Source organism: Fusarium venenatum (genome assembly GCF_020744135.1).
Source record: "Fusarium venenatum strain MPI-CAGE-CH-0201 chromosome Unknown EDB82scaffold_1, whole genome shotgun sequence".
NCBI classification, from domain to species: Eukaryota; Fungi; Ascomycota; class Sordariomycetes; order Hypocreales; family Nectriaceae; genus Fusarium; species Fusarium venenatum.
In genome coordinates this window covers 9,020,874-9,040,745 of record NW_027072129.1, presented here as the reverse complement: position 1 = coordinate 9,040,745, position 19,872 = coordinate 9,020,874, and the positions used below count along the sequence as shown (strand labels likewise).

Below are 19,872 nucleotides of genomic sequence, written 5' to 3'. Positions count from 1 at the left end.
GAAGAAGCGTCTAGCAGCTGTTTGCACCTGGCAGATCTGGGTTTGCCCCACTAAAAAAACTGCAATATGCAACCCGTAGCCTGGTCTCCTGGACGATGGGCGAAGAGATGGATCTCTGATCGTTTCTGGCTGCTTCTTGGAGGCGAGTAAGTGATTATTTTGCAAAGCCAGCAAATTCTGTACATGTACACTACCTACGAGAATTCTCATGTTTATTTCCGCAGCTTCCGTCTATTCTCTCTTGTTCTCTGCATTTGCGTACCTTTCCATTGCTTTCGCTTCCATCTCACTGATGTCATGTCCTCATAAACTTTTTGCTTCCCAAAACTTCCATCGCGGGGCATCCGAGCCAGGGTCAGCAAGCTCAAAGTTTAGAGTACTTGTACTTTGGCGTTGGATCCCACCGACGATGATGTAACCAGGTACTTTGCCCCACCAACCGACCTCATGTTGGACAAACAGCTCGTTTCTTCGTGCCCCTCCTTTTACTGGTGCTACACTTTTTCTCTGTCGCTCTTCTCTCCCTGGGGTTTAGCACTGCGAAAACTCTAGGTTGCCTCTCCATCGCGGAACGTCATTAGATGATTTGGGGATGTGTTTTTTGTGGCAATTGATTGAAATTTTCTGATAGTCTAACTAGCTGTGAATAGTGCTACTGCCTTGATGAGAGTCGATATCGAATGCATGCTAGATTTTGGATATGGATGCCTTGCCTTGTTTGCCTTGTCTTGGTGTCCAACAATGCGCTGGCTACCGCTACTTTGGACGTATCAAATGATTGGATTAGATACATTAGGTGCATTCCGATGCAAGCGGGTTGGCATTTCTGCTTGGTGTTGGGTTGGACTTGATGGTTGGTTACACATGTCCACGTAGCTAATGACTTTACTGTCTGCGATGTAGACCTGCATGAGTCTTGGATCACTCTTGAAGGTATCATTGTACTCTGTGCAATCGGAGAAGAGAATACAGTTGCCAATTGATTCGCCAGCCTCTCTCTCAAATGATTACTGGGTACTAGGCCAACCTAATGTTATCAAGTTGTCCTATCTCAATCTTTGGGCTGAAATCAGTGAGACTGTTATGGTTAACCCAACTTCAATTGACTTCAGCTTTAATTCTGACAAAGCCTAGATGTCAATTGAATGGATATCACATCACCCGTCTTAATTAACCCCATTGTTTTTACTCCGAAGTGGATCAACATCTCCAGGCTCTTGTTCTGTTGTTGTCTTTTCGTCTCCTCGCTACGAGAAATGGTATCACTTCTGTTCCTAGTGCTTCCACGACTCTCTGTGCATCCACTTGGGCTCTCGCAGGGCCCAGGGCTGAGGCGTGGCGTAGTAATCGAAAGGCCCCATGTACAGTACTCAATTTGTTTACCTGGGGTGTCTGTCTGTCAGGCAACCGATGGAACCCCTGAGGTCATTTGTTGATGTTGGGTTGTTTCTGCAGTGTCATTTGAAGTTTTGTCGTTGGGTGTTTTTTTGGGTTTAACTGCGGCAGCCTTTCTAAGGCGCCAACTAAAACGACGATTCGTGTACCTTACAGGCTACAGAGTCTGATAACAACTCATCTACAACTGTATGTAACACTTTCATGATTTTACAAGTATTCGCCCCATCTCAACGTCTTCATCATTCTTCCTCCTTCTCTTTCTCAACGGGGCAATAAGTCTTGCCTCTCGGCTTCTATCTAATCCTTGCCAGAGGCGACTCAACTCCAAACTTTTGGAGAGCATGTGGGGCCCCATGTCGTGACCAGCTCCATAGAAACGGCTTCCATGTACGTCCGGTTGTTTAATTGGACGGTTGGGTTTTGGCTTCTCGCTTGTTACTACCCTGGAGCTTCGATTTGAAGCGACGATTGTCCATCGTGATAAAAGACTTCCATGTCTGTCGATTCTACTGCATGTTGTGCCTTGCACTAGCATGCGTTAGATCACGGTGGGATGGCGTACACACCATGATTTCCCGTACCTCAACGCCGGACCTGTCGGATGTCATGGCTCACTTCCGAGTGTTAACTAAACTGAAGCTATCGTCGCCAAACTTGCTCTTGAACAAGGGAAACCTAAAGTATCGCAAGTAGGAGACAGTGAAAATACTCCTCAAGGTTTAATTTTCAGGACTTTATTAACATGATTTTTGACTTTCTCAAGCTTGTGGGAAATATAGACATGTTGAGATAAAATGAATGGACGTTTCAACATAGTAAACTAAAGACTATCTGCATGTCTGACCGTTGCGAACAATGATCCGGTCGAATCTGTCCGGGAACACGATAAAAATGAACTATATAAACCTGACAGGATTCTAGAACATTTCCCATTAAAACAAGCTCGTTGAAACCCCCACACATCCGTCTGCCCACAACTTGCGGTGCCTCTTGTGGCTGGTGTGCAACCGAAGTGAGTCGCCCGGGATATATCAACTATCCACTGCTAGACTCTCCCTTCATGCCCGAATCAATGTCCGGCCACAAATCCCGGCAGATCATCCTCTCCAATCATTACCATTGACTTGTCCGCCATTCTCGAACTCGTCTCGGTTGCAGATCCACCAAGAAACCCGTTCCAGATCTTCTGCATCACATTATCCGTGCTCCTCAACTTACTCCCCTTCAAAGCCTCTTCGTCCCCTTCACCCACCGTCAGAAACACCTTCTTCGCAGCAGGAAACCCGTCGACGACATGCCACAGGCACCCAAACACCTGGTCACTTTCTTGTTCCGCGTAGCCTAGTTCTGACAGCACGCATGCTAGATGCTTAACCCTGTGCGTGTCCTCACGGCGTAGGAAGTATACCATGGCCGAGTTGAACCCGTATATGTCGTATGCTTCTAGCTCGCCGGCGAGATAGACGCAATCGATATTGAAATTGAACCATACGCGCGGCGGCGCGGACACTGGTGTATCGGAGAGGAGCTTTGAAATGCGCCAGCCGAAAGCAAGTTCATAGTGATCCAGAGCTAAATAGCGTGTCTCGCGATTAATTTGTAACAGCACAGGCACTGATCTGCCCCGTGACCGCTGATTCAACTCATTACGTCTTTCGTCTAGGCGTTCATCACGCTGGAGACAGCACACGACGACAATGCGGGGTTGGATAAGGAGCGTCCAAATTCGGAGGCGTAATTCGGGCGGGAACTGTGCGAACTGAGGAAACGCGGTGAGTGTTGATGGTGACTTGGATTGTGAAGAGAGGCCATCGTCAAATGTGCGAAACTCGAGCCAAAATCTTGGATTGGGACTTTGCTCATCTTCAACTTCGATATCGCTCATGGTGATGGTGGGCTGGGAACAGATGTGGCGATCAATTGACTACAGGACAGGTATTATGGCACAATACAGCAACCATGTATGGCAGAGGACGTATATAAACTTAGAAAGAGAACTGATAGTCGGCAGGGTTGAACAGAAGGGAAACAAAAGCGCATTCATGTTTTACCACAATATTTCTTTAAGTAGAGCCAAAGACAAGGTCAGGCGATTGACTTCCAGACTTATACTACCCTAGCTAATCACTCTAAATACGTGTACCTCGTACGTGATTCGTCGATACAACGGTTCATCCTATCATCAGAAAAAGTATGCTGCCCAACGTCACGTACAACTAATCAATGTTTGGAATTGGCTCACTGTTGTAACAATGATCGTTCGTTGCTCTTCTATTTCATTTCTATCGTTCAAACGATTATAGGGCAGATCTTTAGGCGGTGGCAATAGGACTGATGACAAGATATAGTACTATTATATGTGGTGAAATCTATTTGCCCGGGGTATATGCAGATTCTAAATGCTAAAAAAGATAAATACTTCCGTATTCCTCGTCCACATTGTTCGTCCTGTTGTACATCTATCGAGAGGCTAGACCTGCTGCGAACCTTGCAACTGCCTTGAGGCGTTGGCATTCTCATCAGAGGCTGCACTTTCTGACTATGCCCCGCTATGCGAGCTGTTCAGCCTGTATGCGTTCTTCTCAATCCTGAGATGTTCCTGGCCACGTAGTAGTTTGAGGAGATAAGACCCCTTTACAATAATGTCCGTAGGGCCATCCTCCCCAGGAGGGCCCTGGCCAAGTTTGACGTTACCGATACACCATGAAAGAGGGAATGCCTGGTGGGAAGTTAGTTTTCGTTCAATGGAGCGACAGTTACGAATAACCTACCAGAGCAACGATGGGAGTGACGGCAACAAAGGCCCATACAACACCCATCTTGGCATGCTCAACAGCTTGCTCATTTGTCTCACCTCCTTTGGACTGAACATGGCTGAACTCTCCACCACTAGAGCCAAGACCAGAAGTGTTGTTGAAGACAGTAGACATAATGGTCAAGCCAATGGTTCCGCCAAAAGGAATGGCGACTGCCATGAGCCCGATGACCGAAGCCCGCAAGTGGCGAAAGAGACCAATGCCGTGGAGTGGTGAAGCCATGAAACGCATGCCACTTCCACAGCCAACAAGAGCCATCATGCCGTAGATGACGCTCAATCGATCGGCCCAGATCGCCCAGGCGAGAACACCCAAACCCACTGATTCAGTAAGTGTTCCTATAAACACAGAAGGAAACGTCATGCGAGGCCAGCGGTTACACATGAAGGAACAAATGTATACACCAACTGCGAAAATGTCAGTAAGCCCTTCAGTGTGGACAGAAATCCAATCGACGAACCTCCAAGTCCAGGAACAAAGTAGAGAAGTTGCACACCGGCTTCATCAGAGTCATATCCCTGGAACGATGGTTAGTATTGACTTTTTTTTTTTTTTTTTTTTTTTTTTTTTTTGATATGTACCATATAGATAAACTTACCCGAACAGCGATGAAGTAGATATTGCAGAAATAGAGCACCTGGAGAGGTCAGAACAAGAGTCTAGGAAGCAATGCATTCAACTTACTGCGTACATGCCGACTCCAGTAGCGCACTCGCAATAAAAGAGAAGGCCAATATCCCGATTCGAAATCAGCTCCCAAGGAATCATTGCCTTCTGCCAAGGCAGCTTCTCGGCTACCATATTTCCAGGGGCAAGCAGGTATTCCCAGTAGCAAAAGACGCCAGAAAAGATGACACCGAGAACCAGGGGAACGATGACAGCCGGCGATGACCAAGGATATGTCGCTCCACCCCATGTCAGAGCAAGAATAATAAGGCCAAAGCCAAGGATGAACAGGAGCTGGCCACCAAAGTCGACTGTTTTGAGTCGTGCGATGAACTTGGTCCGTCTTCCAGTGTCAGCTGTCTCGTTAAGCTCGTGAATAGGCTGGGGGCCAAGGAGCTCCTTGCGCAGAACAAAGAAGGCCATGATGAGGGCGAGAACAGCGATAGGTAGATTGATACCAAAGCACCATCTCCAGTCGGCTCTAGTCAGATATCCTAGTAGTCATTGTCAGCTGTGTTCGTCCAAACCTGGTAACACTAGGTAGACCTACCTCCAATAACGGGGCCAAGTCCGTATGAGATACCACCGACGAGTGAGAAGATAGCCCAGTTCTTTGCATTTTCCTGCAAAGAGACCTTATCGGCAAGGATAGTACGAACGACAACATTCAATCCAGCTGCAGCGAGTCCCTGAAATCCGCGGCCCAAAAGAAGGACGGGGAAAGCAATGGTAGGAGCTCCAGTACACAGAGCACTTCCAATCAGCATAAGGATAATGGCAGCATTTAATGATGCATTGCGACCAAAGACATCTGCCATCTGCGACCAGAAGGGAATGCAGGCTGCTGAGGTGAGATTAAAGGCAGATACGATCCAGTTGAGTTGAGAAATTTCTCCAAAGTCACCAGCAATCCAAGGGAGAGCGCTTGCAATGCTATGGAGTTTAAGTTAGCCTTTGGTCAGGGTGTTGCCCGGTTTCTCATACATTGTTGAATCAAGAGCCTGCAAAGCAAAGGGTGCCATGAGGCCAATGATGATCTTCCATCGATAAACTCTTGCTGCCTTCTTCTCTGATGCACACGAAGCGCATTTCACGTTTGAAGACTCATAAGCATCCATATGTCGGCATTGTGGTTGTTCTTTGTTGGCATCATGTTGTGTCTGTTGCATCTCCATGGGAGTGGAGGGAAGCTGTGTCTTCTCGCGCTCTTGTTTGGCCTTGATGGCCTTTCTACCCAACGATATCATGATGTTCCCAACAAGGTATTGCGGTATGAGAATAAGCTGGCCCAAGTCAAGTATCGAGGTTCTCTTAAGGTGTAGGCGCGTCCAAGAACTGGTATGATGTTTGATATAGATATCGGGAACAGAGATCAGGAGCAGAGCAAAATTTATTTATCTTTTGGAGCCTCCATGGTCAAGGTCTTTCTCCATGCAAGCTCTGGTTGGAGTTCGTGTATTTTCGTATGTTCAATACAGGGCGAAGTAAGTCGATCATCTCTATGAACGGGGTAATTTCGAATGAGGATTCCTATTCTGGATGAGAACGGATAATTGAAACCAATGAAAACACGAGAGTCGTTAACTTGCGGTCAGATTGTCTATCCGTGTATGTTCCAGTTTATTTGATGCGAGCCTTATAGGGCAGTGTTTTCGACAAGACCCTTATAAGGTCTCGAAAGGCTTTCCCGTTGTAGCTAGTGCGACACACCGAATCGGTTAGACTGACGGCATGTGCGCTGACAGCTCGAATGAACTGCTGAAATAAGAGAAGGCTACATCACTAACAGGGGCGCTGAGCCCCGGCAGAAGCAGCCGAAAGCCTCATTAAAGTTGTGATAGGACCGAAAACGAATCACGGATTCAATAAGCGAAAAGGATTCTTATGAGTTGAGTAATAGGCGATGGCATATCCTTGAATGACGTCGAAGCGAGTGCTACACGGATCTCAAGAGAAAAGTGGCAATTTTATCATGTCTGCACCATCAGATCCTTTATGAATAGATACTATGTCTACCTAGTAGGTAGACAATCGTAAATGCGCATATGGGACGTATTGGAGGCAGTGCTGGAGACTTACTGGACGGCTGTCATTTCTCCGTTGGCAACGGAGCCGAAGCCCGGGTCTTGGAAACGAAATGCGGACCCGGAGTCGAGAAGACATAGACAGCCGGTACCTGCCGGGCGTTTGTTCGACCTGTGAGTTCGAATTGCGTATTGGTTTAAATAAAGAATCATTGAACTCACAGGTGTAAAGTAGGTCTTCTCGGGGAGTAGACATTTACCACAGCTTCCATATAAAGGAGTCAGTCATTTGGGTCAGATGTCCTAAAAGGCGGAAGTTGTCCAGGTAGGGACTTGCCTAATTTCTGTTCAATCCGTTCAAGGCAAGAACACTGACTACAAACGTAGCTTACCGTAAAATACGGCAGGCGAAAAATTAACCAAAGTCTATCATTCCTCTTCTCGGGGTTTTTATTTACTGATTTTTAACTCATCGTTTTCGATACTTGTACGTTTAAAGATTGGAAGCTCTACATGACCCCTGAAGATTTAGCCCTTTGCATTCGCTCACTTGATTGCTGGTCCCCACTTCAAGAACCGCAGTTTCGGGGCATGGTTATGACGAAATACAGAACCCCTGCCTCATCTACCTACGGCTCTCATTTGCTATCGTCCCTTGGACCGAACCGAGATGGGCCTTGGCTTTCATCCGTTGCTATACCCGTTGCAGAGCCAGTACTCAGTATACAGTACAGTCTCAATCAACAACCGGCTCCTTTAGCCCTCGGGAATGCCAAGAGACTGGAATATCACCCGCCTGCTGACCCTATTCTGGCTTGTCATTCGCTCATGACATGTGTCTAGACGGCTAACACAAAGGCATCACAGGCCGTGAATATGTTTTCATAGCGTGAGCTTACTTTTTTTTGCCCTAGCATCGGGAAAACACGTTTGCTAAAATGGAAATATCTCAATGCTCAGCGAAGGCCTTAATTCAAGCGAGAATTTATCCTGTCCTTTCGAGAGCAGAACAATGATGTAAAAACGTGCTTCACTAACAATCGTCAGCCCAGACTTGGAGTGTGGCACATGATGTTGCTCCGGGTCGCCCCTTTTTAGCTTCCCCATGCACCACAAACTTTCAGGTCCCAATATCTAGCACATGAAAGACTCCAGGCTGCCTAGGTATAGACTGCGGCACCCGCCTGACTCCCGAGAGCACTCGCAAGTAGAGTGACAAACAAATCGACGGCACAGCATGGACAATTGCTTCGCCACTCGAACGGACCCCAAATCAATGAATCCCCCTCATCTTGATAGCAGACTATAATCTGGGGTTTAGGACTCATTTGTAAAAGGCTTTACCGGACACTCTCCGTTACGGCTTTTATAACAACGTTAATGATTTACAGTATTCAGCCACTCAGAAGCAGTCTATATACCCCAAACTATTCTCAATAGTGGATCCTCTTCGCTCTAGGCCTCGATCTATCAAGTCTGCTTGTCGTCACAGCTGCGACTGGCAACCATATTCTGCACATCCCGTCGTCCGAAACTCCAGCTTTACCACTTTCAATGCTCGGGAAACGTCCGTAACGGTAACGCACACACTCAAAACGGACAGAACAAGATTTCGTGGCGAACGCTTCGCACCTGGCGGCACTGCACCTACTTCACTTCTGCAGGCCACTCGGTTATTCTTCCAAGACACCTTACTGGGTAGTCTTATTCATATCACTTCGGCTGTATGCTTTTATAACCACCACATTACGGTCTCCAGATTCGGCACCGATTTCATTCTTACCGGCTCTTGCAACTCGGGGAATTCTCGCTTTCTTGAACCAAACCGTGTATCTCACTCTCGGTAAGTTTCTACGCCTGATGCAGTCTACCTTGATGTTCCTTAAACCCACCGTTCGGCACTGAGCACGTCTTGCATCGGACTTGCGGAAAAGTTTCATCACTACCAACTCTTACTCCAAGTCCTTCTGCCCTATCATACTCCCGGCTGCCTTCACCCCAGGTTCTTTCCCAGAGTCTCGGCTACCCCAATCAACTATACACAGATAGTGAAGTGCAGCGTAAAGGGTGTGTACACTATGGGGTGTATGGAGGGTCCACTTGACTCTTGTCTAAGTCAGCGAGGTCACAATGCTCTGCTTATATCAGAGCCATATGCCCTCTCATTTGGGTCGCCCTGGTCGATGCTCTTCGTCTCATATTCCTTCCTATCCAGAAACCATTATATCCATGCCATATAACTGCCCTCAACAAGACTGTCACTACTTCTACCGAACCGCTCTTCGCGGACTCAACGTTAGCACAAACGTGTCACCCATCTACGACTAGACTTCGTTTTCAATACTTTAGACTAACACCATGACTCAAGTCCGGACCTTCACTCCTCCTCAATCTCTTGGAGAGAGGCTCTCTGACCCATCTTCTGCACCAACATCTGCCGGCAACACCGTTCCTCGGACTCTTCCTGATATCCCTGAACTGGCTCAACCCCGACGAGCTTCTCCACCAAGACTCAGCGGCGACTACAAACGCTATCCAATGGCCGACGAATCAAAGAAAGATGGTGGTATCACCTTTGCAGGCCAAGACAAGCTGCCGAAGTTGCCGATCCCCGAGCTAGAAGCCAGTTGTAAGAAATATCTAGAAGCTCTTAAGCCGCTTCAAACTGCTCGCGAACATGCACAAACACAGTATGCGGTGAACGAGTTTCTTAAGGGCGACGGCCCTGAGCTACATGAGAAATTGAAGGCATATGCTGAGGGGAAGACAAGTTACATCGAACAGTTCTGTAAGTTACAAAATCATTCGATTAACGACCAGGTGTTAACTTTTACAGGGTACGACTCTTATCTCAACTTTGATAACCCCGTTGTTCTTAATCTGAACCCTTTCTTTCTTTTGGAAGATGACCCGACTCCTGCTCGTAACGACCAAGTCACCCGCGCCGCTTCTTTGGTCGTTTCGTCTCTTGAATTTGTCCGCGCTGTGCGTAAAGAAGAACTTGCCCCAGACAAGGTCAAAGGAACCCCCCTTTGCATGTACCAATTCTCGAGACTGTTTGGTACTGCTCGGGTGCCCACTGAGGAAGGATGTCAAATCGAGCAAGATCCCGAATCGAAGCACATTGTTGTTATGTGCCACGGCCAATTCTACTGGTTCGATGTGCTGGACGATAGCTCAGATGTTATAATGAGCGAAAAAGACATCACTATTAACCTACAGACCATCGTCGATGATGCGACCCAGGTTCCTATCCAGGATGCTGCAAAGGGAGCTCTGGGAGTACTGAGTACCGAGAACCGTAAGGTCTGGTCCGGCCTTCGAGATGTTTTGACCAGTGAACCAGGCTCCAACAACGCCGATTCTCTCGGTATCGTGGACACTGCTCTCTTTGTTCTTTGCCTGGACTATGCAGAACCCACGGATGCAGCAGCCCTCTGTCAAAATATGCTTTGCGGTACTAGTGAGATCGAGAAGGGTGTTCAGATCGGGACTTGTACCAACCGATGGTACGACAAGCTCCAAATCATTGTCTGTAAGAACGGAAGTGCTGGCATAAACTTCGAGCACACTGGTGTGGATGGCCACACAGTTCTACGCTTCGCTAGCGACGTCTATACTGATACCATTCTTCGGTTCGCTCGCACAATCAACGGCAAGGCACCTTCGCTATGGGCCTCTTCTAGTCCCGATCCCTCCAAGCGCGACCCTGAGAGCTTCGGCGATGTCAGTGTTACCCCGCGGAAGTTGGAGTGGGACATGATTCCTGAGCTCAGTGTCGCTGTTCGCTTTGCCGAGACTCGTCTTGCCGATTTGATTGAGCAGAACGAGTTCCAGACACTGGACTTTAGCCACTATGGCAAGAATTTCATTACCTCTATGGGATTTTCTCCTGATGCATTTGTTCAGATGGCTTTCCAGGCCGCCTACTACGGTCTCTACGGTCGTGTTGAGTGCACTTATGAGCCTGCCATGACCAAGATGTTCCTACATGGCCGAACCGAGGCAATCAGAACAGTCTCGGAAGAGGTAGTTGATTTCGTCCAGACCTTCTGGGCCGAAAACCCTGCTGAGGCCAAAATTGAGGCGCTTAGGAAAGCTTGTCAGAAGCATACCGCAAATACACGACAATGCGCCAAGGCCGAGGGCTGCGATCGACATTTATATGCTTTGTTCTCGGTTTGGCAACGGAGCTTAGATGAGGACCTCGATTACAGTAACGGCTACTCCAGCCCCGGCGACGAATACTCAGACCAGAGCGGATCACCAGTGGGGAGCCCTGCGCAAGATTCACACCATTCAGTTGATGGTGTCGAGGTGAGGCCTACGCGAGATCGTGGCTATAGTATCAACTCTCGATCTCGAGACCAAACCCCTCTTCCCGCTCTGTTCGCCGATGCTGGATGGGATAAACTCAACAACACCATTCTTTCAACTTCCAACTGTGGCAATCCTGCCCTTCGCCAATTCGGGTTTGGTCCTACTTCAGGAGATGGATTCGGTATTGGGTACATTATCAAGGATGAAGGACTTGCTATCTGTGTCGCTAGCAAGCACCGCCAGACAAAGCGATTCGTCGACACTTTCGAGAGTTACCTTCTAGAGATCCGTCGTATCCTACGCATCGGTAACCGCAAGATGTCTACTGGCAAAGCAAGCCGTGCTCGTGAGGTAGAGGTAGAACGACCCAAACTTCTCAATCGTATCAAGTCTCGAGGACGTCCCATTACCGCAGTTGAAAGCTTGCGCTCGGCCACAGGTACCACGTCACCCACAAACGAGAGCAGCACATTTAGCGAGGATGATGAAATGGGTGGATGTAAGTTTTTTTTACCTTCCAAATGGTTTGTAGACGATTACTAACATGCTCTGCAGATGGCTTTTTCGATGCTGGCATGCTTTTGCAAGCTCTAAAGGCTCGCAGCGAGAATTTCGAATTATCTGACAGTCGTGTCTCGGAGAGAGCTGCTGCTGCACAGGCCCGCCGCCGTGATATTGGAAAGAAATTGAGACTGAGTGATTATTGAGTATCATGTCATACATATTGAATAGCATAGCGTGGTCATGGATCTGGCATGGAGTTAAAGGGGCTCATGTATTATATCAAGAGGCGGAAGCCTTGGATATGGTGAATCAACAATTCTCTTCGTGCCTGAAGCAAAGTTGTGTGCGAATTTGAGTTCTCGACTTGTTTGTGCATATTCTTGATCTATAGCTCCGGCTACTTGGGCTGGGAGAAAGGGCAATGAACAAATAGGTAACATGCAACAAGGAATCATGCATATCTTCCTGGAACAACACTGCAGCGTAAACCATTCAAGGCAAATACGACTGGCCATAACCATCGTCTGGAGTAGAGACACCCATCAAAAGAATGCCTGGTCTCAAATCTTGATTGACCATACACCATGGCAATCTCGAGCATTGTGCCGTGATTATGTCACTACGGTGAGATTTAATAAACATTTGGCTTTAGGACAGCATCACATACTCGAGGTCACACATCACAAACTGTGGAATGTAAATATAATAGCGAACCTAGAATTTCAAAGGCCTAGTCTAGATACAGGCTCGGATTCTCTCCCCCTCTCTCATTCTAGGCCAGCTTATCGGCCTACCCACAAGGATCTCTCATGTCCCAAGTAGAAAGCAATAAATTCAGTAGTTGCTGAAATCATACAACCCAAACATGAATCGTTGTCCCCTAGTCGAAATCGCAGTAGCTAGTGATAAAAAAAAACCAAAGCCGAATAGGATAAAATCGTCTATGCCGATGATCGTGATCGTAGCGATCCAAATACATGTACACGCCCCAATCGTGATGCTTGCCCTTCCATATACGCTGCCGTTCTCCCCAAGCAAAGCATACTAGAGCCAAGACCCCAGGATAAGCGGCTGTCCTGTAGTGCCCTTTTGATGATAATGTACACACGACCAAGTCTGGAGGTGTCGTGTCAATCGATCGAATCGGGCCTGCGCCCTTTTGGCCAAGTTTCTGAGACAGATCAAAGAAAATCGTGAATCGTAGCGGTGTCAATACCGCGGTGCCACCGAAAACCGTCATGAACGTCACTATACAAGCGGGTCAATTGCAAGACTTGTAAGTCTAAACCCACTGAGCTTCCCCGGCGTTGCCCGTGCTGCCGTTGGCAGGAGTCGTAGGGCCGGCGCTACCCTTAGCAGCGCCGTTGGAAGCAGGGTTGGGGGTAAAGTTGCCTGGGGCATGTCCATACTGGGGTTGTTGAACAGGTGCGCCAGTAGAAGGGGCCTGTCCATTCATGACTGGGTTAGGAGGATAGACAGACACGTTTTGTCGCATAGTGGGCATGGGACCACTGGGAGGAATAACATTGCCCTGAAGCATAGGAACATTTCCAGAGAGACCCCGAGAGTGAGTAGCCCGCAGAGGGATTTGGCCTTGCGTGTTATCGGCGGGTGTCACTTGGCCGCTCGAAGCAGCGCTACCACGGTTGTCGAAGGCCGAGATCTTAGCTTGAATGCGACGACCGTAGGGTGTAGTTCTGATCTGAGGCAAGATTGGGCGGATTGCCTCTACAAGGCGGTACTTGTAATGAGGAGTAGCATACTCCAAGGCTGTCTGGATGACATAGTTGGCAAAAGAGTCGCGAAGAAGGCGCTCCATCTCCTGGTTACGCAGAAGCTCATCCACAATAAGGTCCCTTGAGGGAGGCTGAGCGCAGCGAAGGCACTTCTCGATAACATTCGAGCTGAATTTGTGACGGGACAACTGGTTGATGCAGTCCTTGAAGGTCTGGACGATAGGCTCAGTGAAGATAGGCTCGTTCAAGTCAATGATGTACTGGACGACATAGTTGCCGAACGGATCCTGAACAAGGATTCGCGCATGCTCAGTGATGCGCTGGATGAGCCAAAGCTTCTGGTCGCCAGATGCATGGTCGATGCACCGCTGAAGAACACAGCAGCCATGTCGGTGGGTGCCAACCTCGACACAATTGTTGCCCACAGCGTCGAAGATGAATTGGGCATCGAGGGGAGGAAGTCTGTTAAGGCACTTCTGGATGACATGGTTGCCGTTGAGGTCCTGGATGAGCTCAACGACTCGGAAACGAAGTGCCTCGATGATAATGTGAACTTGCTGAGGAGTGCTCACATACTCGATCATCTTCTGGAGTGCGCGTGTACCATGCTGATTGAGCGCAATGCGGACCATATCCTGGGAAGCGTTTTGAATCAAAGTGGTTCTCTCGTCGTCATTGCAGTACTCGAGGAGCTTTTGGCACAAATAATTACCAAACGGGTCCGTCATGAGCTCAATGACGTGCTTGTTGGTTTCATTCCAAATAATGTGAACCTGGTCGGGATTGCGCTCCTCGAGCTTCTTCTGGAGGTAGCGACAGCCATGCTGGTCCTTGCAAAGCTCGTAGATTGTACCTACGAAGGATTCGAGAGGCATGTTCTGGAAGCGGGACATGGCTACATAGAAAGTCAGTGTAAAGGGCATATTATTACCCACGGATCACTCACCTTCGTTGTCAAGCTGGCGGCGATGCTGCATAACACGAGCCTGGCTGTCGCGGGGCTGATTGCCCTGGTTGTAGTGACCAGCATTGTATCCGTTGAAGTTCTGAGGCTGATACATGCCACCACCGTTGGTTCCATTCATGTTCATCTGCTGCATACCGTTCGCAAGCATGTTCGCATTGTATGTGCCGGGCTGGTGGGTGGCACCTTGGGGAACCCCTTGAGGAGCACTGCCTTGAGGAGCACCTTGGGGAACACCGTAGCCGTTCATGGGATAATACCCGTTGTTATTAAAGTTGCTGTTCATGGAAGGAGCGCCAGTTGGAGCGTTGCCCATAGATGCTGGGGCGGGAGCTGTGGTGCTAGGCCCAAAGGGAGCAGCACTGGCCTGCAGGGCAGACTGTATGGACGGGTATCCAGACTGCTCACGGCTGACAGCAGCGTTGTCGGAAGAAAGCTCACGACTGTGGCCACGATGGATTGCACCAGCAGGAATTCGACCGAGGCTGGCATTGTGATTGTGGAAATGCTGCTGAGCGTGGGTGTTGGCCTTTGAGGACGAACCTCCTGGGCTCTTGACAGTCGGAACATCGTTCGAAGAGAACGAGCCCTGTAGCTTAGGGGGTGTGGCCATGTTGCCGTTACCAGAGGGAGACATCATAGAACTGGTTTCGATGGCGTTCTCGGAGATGTACTTGAGGTCAATGGAGTGACGGAGGGAAGCAGGTCGAGAGGCGAGGCCCACAAGATCGCTCACAATGTTGGAGGTTCCGTTGACCGACGAGAGATTCTGCTGAGGAGGATGAGAGTTAACAACACGACTCCAAGATCTTGAGGACAAAGTTGGTACAGGTTAAGGAGGGAGTGATAGGGCAAGGTTCCATGCGACCAAGGACGCAGATGGTCGGATGTAGCAATGCGGGTCAGGTAATAAGAAACAATAGTAGCAATACATCCAAGGTGGGGCACTCGAGAGCTCGAGCAACCCAAAATCTAGTTTCGCAATAGGCCAACAATAGAAGGACAAAGAAAACAATGTGGCCTGTGTAAGGAGGCAGGAGACAATTGTGCACAAAGGTTAAATATAAAAGTAAATAGGTGAATGGTAGGGGCAAAGTTGAGGTGAAGCTGCACCTCTGGGGAGAATGTGGAGCTCAGTTGCGAGTCTCGGTCTAAGAGAGGATGTATAAAATCCTGAAAGATAGTCTCCCAACTGACTATCCACAGCACCAACTCTCTAAAGACGGTCGAAGGAATAGAATGTATGGGACAGGATGAAGAATAAAGACTAGATGAAAAGCAAACTCACCATCTGTTCGTCGCGGCGAACGAGAGTCGGAAAGTTTTCGTCAGGAACACTATGGCCCAGTGCGTTTGAATCCTCGTCGCCAAAAAGAAAACGAGTAGTGTTCGTCTGATCAAGGCCCACGTCGTACAACCCAGTGCGCGAACGGGTCACAGGCATTGAGTAGCGGTTAATGCTGTCGTTTGAAGGCATGGTTAGTTTTGTTTGTTTGTCTTTCTGGGAAAGCTCTTGAAGAAGGATCTGAATGAATTGGAAGTGCGTGTCCGATACTGAGTACAGTAATCAAGAGTGGATTGATTCCAACGAAAGAGCTCTTTTCGATGGTGTGTTTGCAGGGTGTAGTGTACGAAGCAATTGAGGAAGAGAGAGGGCTGGTCTGAATGAATAGTGTTGTTCTGAGAAGTGTTGTGGTGTGAGAGAATAGTTGGTTGAGACTCGAGCAGGGGATCAACTGCAGGCTTTTATATCCCCTGAAAGTCAGAGCGAGAGTGAATCACTGCCTCTGCCACCGATACCTTCAGTCTCTTTCCCCACTAGAGGAAGCTCGCATACTCAGCTCAAGAGAGTCTGCTGGCTCAATCTCTAATTCATACTATTCGCTACAACAGTATTTGGCCTCTTGTAGTTGTCTGCGACTTGAACCAAGCACTCAGTGTCTTGGACTCAAGCCCATTCAAATCCACGCCTCCCAGCCGAACTTGGCGAAGCTTCTCCAGGCCTCCTGACTTCAGGATCTTGGCCATAACTGCCACTTGGAACGACGCAGGCTCGCGAAACATGCGATAGTGGTTTGTTTACTTACGAGTTACCCGACCGATGGCTACTTGGGTCCTGTCGAACGGCCTCCTCCTTCTCGTCGTCACTATTCCGGCGTGTAGTTGGGACAGAGCGAGAAGGCATTTGTGTTGTGGTGTCGTCGAAGCCGAATCGTGCCTGTCTTATACCAGATTGGGGAGATGCAAGCTGCGAACCGGATCGGACGGCGCGGTTAAAGAAACCTGGCGGGGAGGTCAAGCTGGACATGGAATATCGGCTCGGTCGTGACAAAAACGTAGGGAACCCAGAGTTGTCACGGTATTCTGGGGGTGTTGTTGGCTCGGACTGGTGACCACCCATTCTACCCACTTCCTCCTCCATCTGAGCAAGCTCCAAAGCTTCCCGCCGTTGTTGCTGGTCCAACTTTTGCATCTCGAGTTCAAAACGCCGCCTTTGTTCCCGGATACGCTCGTACTCCATCTTCTTCTTCTCGATCTAAGTTTGCCGTTAGTCAGCGACCAAACCTTGTACCATTAAATTTCGCATCGCTTGGGACTTGGGAGTCCTTCGAATTGTACAGTCGTGGATTATGTGATAGGGCTAGACGGGAAACCGATTTCAAAACGTACCAATTGCACCTTTTGCATCGCCTACGATCAAATATGTCAGCATTTACTAATACTACGCTGGCGACACCGAATATCCCAAAACAGAAACAAGTCATCAGAAACCTCAAAACAACAGACAAGCGGTGGTAAATCCACAATATCTTGACTACTCACATTATAATCCTGGGGAGGTTCTGGCACTCGCTGAGCACCCAAGGTAGATAGTGTCGGGACTCGACCAGAGTCGGTGGTGAAGCGGCGGGGAAGACCAGATCGATGATCGTGAGCTCCGACGTGAGGGTTGGCTTGGGGGGCCGGCATTCTGGAGGTATTTCGAGGAGGTGAGACAAACGAGTGCATGGCCGGGTCGTTGCCCCTCGGGGACTGCTGCGAGCGAAAGCGTAGTTCGTCCATGGCAGGCTAATAGATACAAGATAGTACACGCCGAATTGGCAAGCGGTCTTAGTCTATGACACTAGAGACATGAGAGAAATAGACAAGTGTCAGCAAAAGCAACTGTATACGATGGAAGATGAAGCAGAGAAAGAGCAAAAAGAGCCGAAGGCGTTGGATGGAACGTTGTTGAGAGGCGGGGTGGACGTGGTCAGTGTGGATATGGCACTGGGAATGGGGGGGTGTCTTGGAACTGGGCTCCTTCAGGTAACGTAGTTAGGTAGGTAGCCTAGGGGGTTCGTAGGGGGTTTCATAGGGACTAGGTTGGTACGCCTCGACTAGAACTGAAATGGCCAGTGGACTCGAGCAGGGTGATGATAGGTAGGTAACGGGTGTATGTGTCTGTACCCGTACTGTATACAGAACATAAGGAAATGTAGGATAGGCAGGGTGTTTAGAACAGAGGAAGCTGAGTTGGGTTGAAAGGGATGGTGAAGCTTCAAGCCACGCGGACGACAAGTCTTTGTAGCAATGGATAAAGAGCAGAGCTTCGAGGTTGAAGTGTTGGGTTCGGAATGGTGCAACTGGAAATAGCACCAAGATATATTGAGACGGTAGGGTGGTGAGGGAGACGGACGGTGTCAATGAGGATGGCAATAGTGCTATGGGCGCTGGTTACGGAGAGGGAGAATCTTCGAACGAATACATCATCTTCATCTTGACACTCTGTTCCTGACTGTCTTCTTCTATCTTCTGAGCCAGCAAGCGACAATTTGCGATAGGTTGCGAAGGGCTGTCTGGCTCGCCATATCGTCGGAATTAAGGTAGCATGGGCGTACGATCATTACTCAGTAGGCGTGCCATCCGAATAGACATCTGCCAATCAATATGTGGACGAATACCGGGCTGCGCTATGTCGGCGGGCGGCGGTGGGTGGTCGGGGTGCATGTTTGTATTCGCCGCGCTATGCTACCCTTGGCCGAGGATGAGAAGAGGAGAGGCAGGACAGAGTGATAAGATTCGATGGTGCATTGATGCTATGATGTGCGGCGCGCCGAGGTAGAGTTGATAACCTTGAAATGGAAGCTGAAGAGGACAGTTGCGAGGATGACAAGGAAGGTACTAGACATCTACCTACCAAGGTAGGTAGGTGTACAGGTGGTTCCTTCCCTGAGAAATCTCGACATAGGAAGCAGAGACGGACGGAAACTCTAGACAAAAAAGATGAACCAACCTAGATTTGCAATGACACTCCGTAGGTAGGTGGGAGTAAACAATCGTGCAACGGATACTTGGCGCGTGTCTTGTTCGGTAATAACTAACACAAGATAGGTGTGTCGGTGATCGTACAATGGTCTACACGCTTTCTCTCTCTTACAGCGCGCCCTGGAAAGCCAGGAGCGACAGGCTGGTCTGGAGGAAAGGTCTGGGCGGCGCGAAATGCGATCGATGAATAAGGAATAAGGGAAGGTTGATAATAGAAGAAGAAGAAAAAAACGTCCAGTCGGTGATGGGACCTCACTAGAAGAATGGGAACCTGGCCTAAGGCGGGTGGATGTTTGGCACTCGGCTCTGGAGGTCGGCGTCAGACGTGGGGAGCTGTGGACACGAGACAGGGACTAGCAGTCAGTAAAAGGCAAGTCGTTGAAGCCCCGAGATGCAGGGTTCAGTTACAGGTCAAGGATGGAGCATGAACGAGGATGCGTCCCAGGGACGGCAAAGAACTGCAGGGGACGACAAGGTTTCAGTGGTTCGGAGAATCTATGAGTTTCCTTCTCGACAGCAAAGCTTATTTGTATACATGTGAAACAAAAAAGAGCTCTCGTTGTCAATCTGCTATAGCTATATGTTTTCAACGCAAAGGACGAGCTCATCCTGCTAAGTATCATCTGCCTAGCTCAAAATCAAAGCTCTTGACAAACCACGGATATGTACATGCGTCTTAACCAAACCAAAGTCTTGGGATCACAGTCGTCAGTGTCGTGCTGTAAACAGGTACTTGCGGGTATATGACGGACGGATATATCAAAACACATAAAACTGTTTTCAATAACAGCTGCAGACAGCAACTGCTATCCAAAAGAATCCAAGAAAACCACTAACAAGGCCACCCACCAGTGGACCCCAAGCCAGGCACCATAAAATGCCAGCTCTCCAGCTGCCAGGGGACGGGACGGAGGCAGAGATGGATGGATGGATACAATGTCCACTTCGCGCAACGGCTAGGCACATCAACTATGTTAGTGAGGTGGTGCGTAATTGGTCTATTAACTTGTTCCAAAAGTGACGAAACAGAGAGTTCGGTTCATTTCAGGGTCTCACTCTTTCATGAGAAGATGATGCTCATCGAGGCAAAGCCCAACCAACTTCTTGACGCCATGGAAAGTGTAGACACGCCTCGG

At 48.8% G+C, this 19,872-nt stretch overlaps 4 protein-coding genes across 4 annotated transcripts; 1 reads left to right on the top strand and 3 right to left on the bottom strand.

Moving 5' to 3' along the window:
* Positions 1 to 2,153: 2,153 nt before the first annotated feature.
* On the bottom strand, positions 2,154 to 3,507 carry EDB82DRAFT_95075 (uncharacterized protein). Its single transcript, XM_025725567.2, has one exon. It carries the CDS (start codon positions 3,281 to 3,283, stop codon positions 2,468 to 2,470), a length of 816 nt encoding a protein of 271 aa, XP_025588259.1. The 5' UTR covers positions 3,284 to 3,507; the 3' UTR covers positions 2,154 to 2,467.
* A 430-nt stretch (positions 3,508 to 3,937) lies between these two features.
* EDB82DRAFT_472439 (major facilitator superfamily domain-containing protein) lies at positions 3,938 to 6,127 on the bottom strand (the record flags this gene model as incomplete). Its single annotated transcript, XM_025725578.2, has 7 exons — positions 3,938 to 4,117; positions 4,170 to 4,621; positions 4,675 to 4,732; positions 4,813 to 4,851; positions 4,899 to 5,374; positions 5,431 to 5,813; positions 5,865 to 6,127. The coding sequence occupies 7 exons, from the start codon at positions 6,125 to 6,127 to the stop codon at positions 3,938 to 3,940; spliced, it is 1,851 nt and encodes a 616-aa protein (XP_025588260.2).
* Positions 6,128 to 9,262: 3,135 nt separating this feature from the next.
* On the top strand, positions 9,263 to 11,931 carry EDB82DRAFT_424660 (Choline/Carnitine o-acyltransferase-domain-containing protein; the record flags this gene model as incomplete). Its single annotated transcript, XM_025725589.1, has 3 exons — positions 9,263 to 9,692; positions 9,741 to 11,723; positions 11,780 to 11,931. 3 exons carry the CDS (start codon positions 9,263 to 9,265, stop codon positions 11,929 to 11,931), a joined length of 2,565 nt encoding a protein of 854 aa, XP_025588261.1.
* A 1,079-nt stretch (positions 11,932 to 13,010) lies between these two features.
* Positions 13,011 to 17,491, bottom strand: EDB82DRAFT_543932 (armadillo-type protein; the record flags this gene model as incomplete). The annotated part of the gene is made up of 7 exons (XM_065609389.1): positions 13,011 to 14,359; positions 14,411 to 15,237; positions 15,542 to 15,543; positions 15,717 to 15,888; positions 16,516 to 16,964; positions 17,099 to 17,119; positions 17,252 to 17,491. 7 exons carry the CDS (start codon positions 17,489 to 17,491, stop codon positions 13,011 to 13,013), a joined length of 3,060 nt encoding a protein of 1,019 aa, XP_065465870.1.
* Positions 17,492 to 19,872: the final 2,381 nt, after the last annotated feature.

Coding starts and splice junctions, on each gene's coding strand:
- EDB82DRAFT_95075 (XM_025725567.2), bottom strand. CDS start 3,283: ATGAGCGATATCGAAGTTGAAGATGAGCAAAGTCCCAATCCAAGATTT.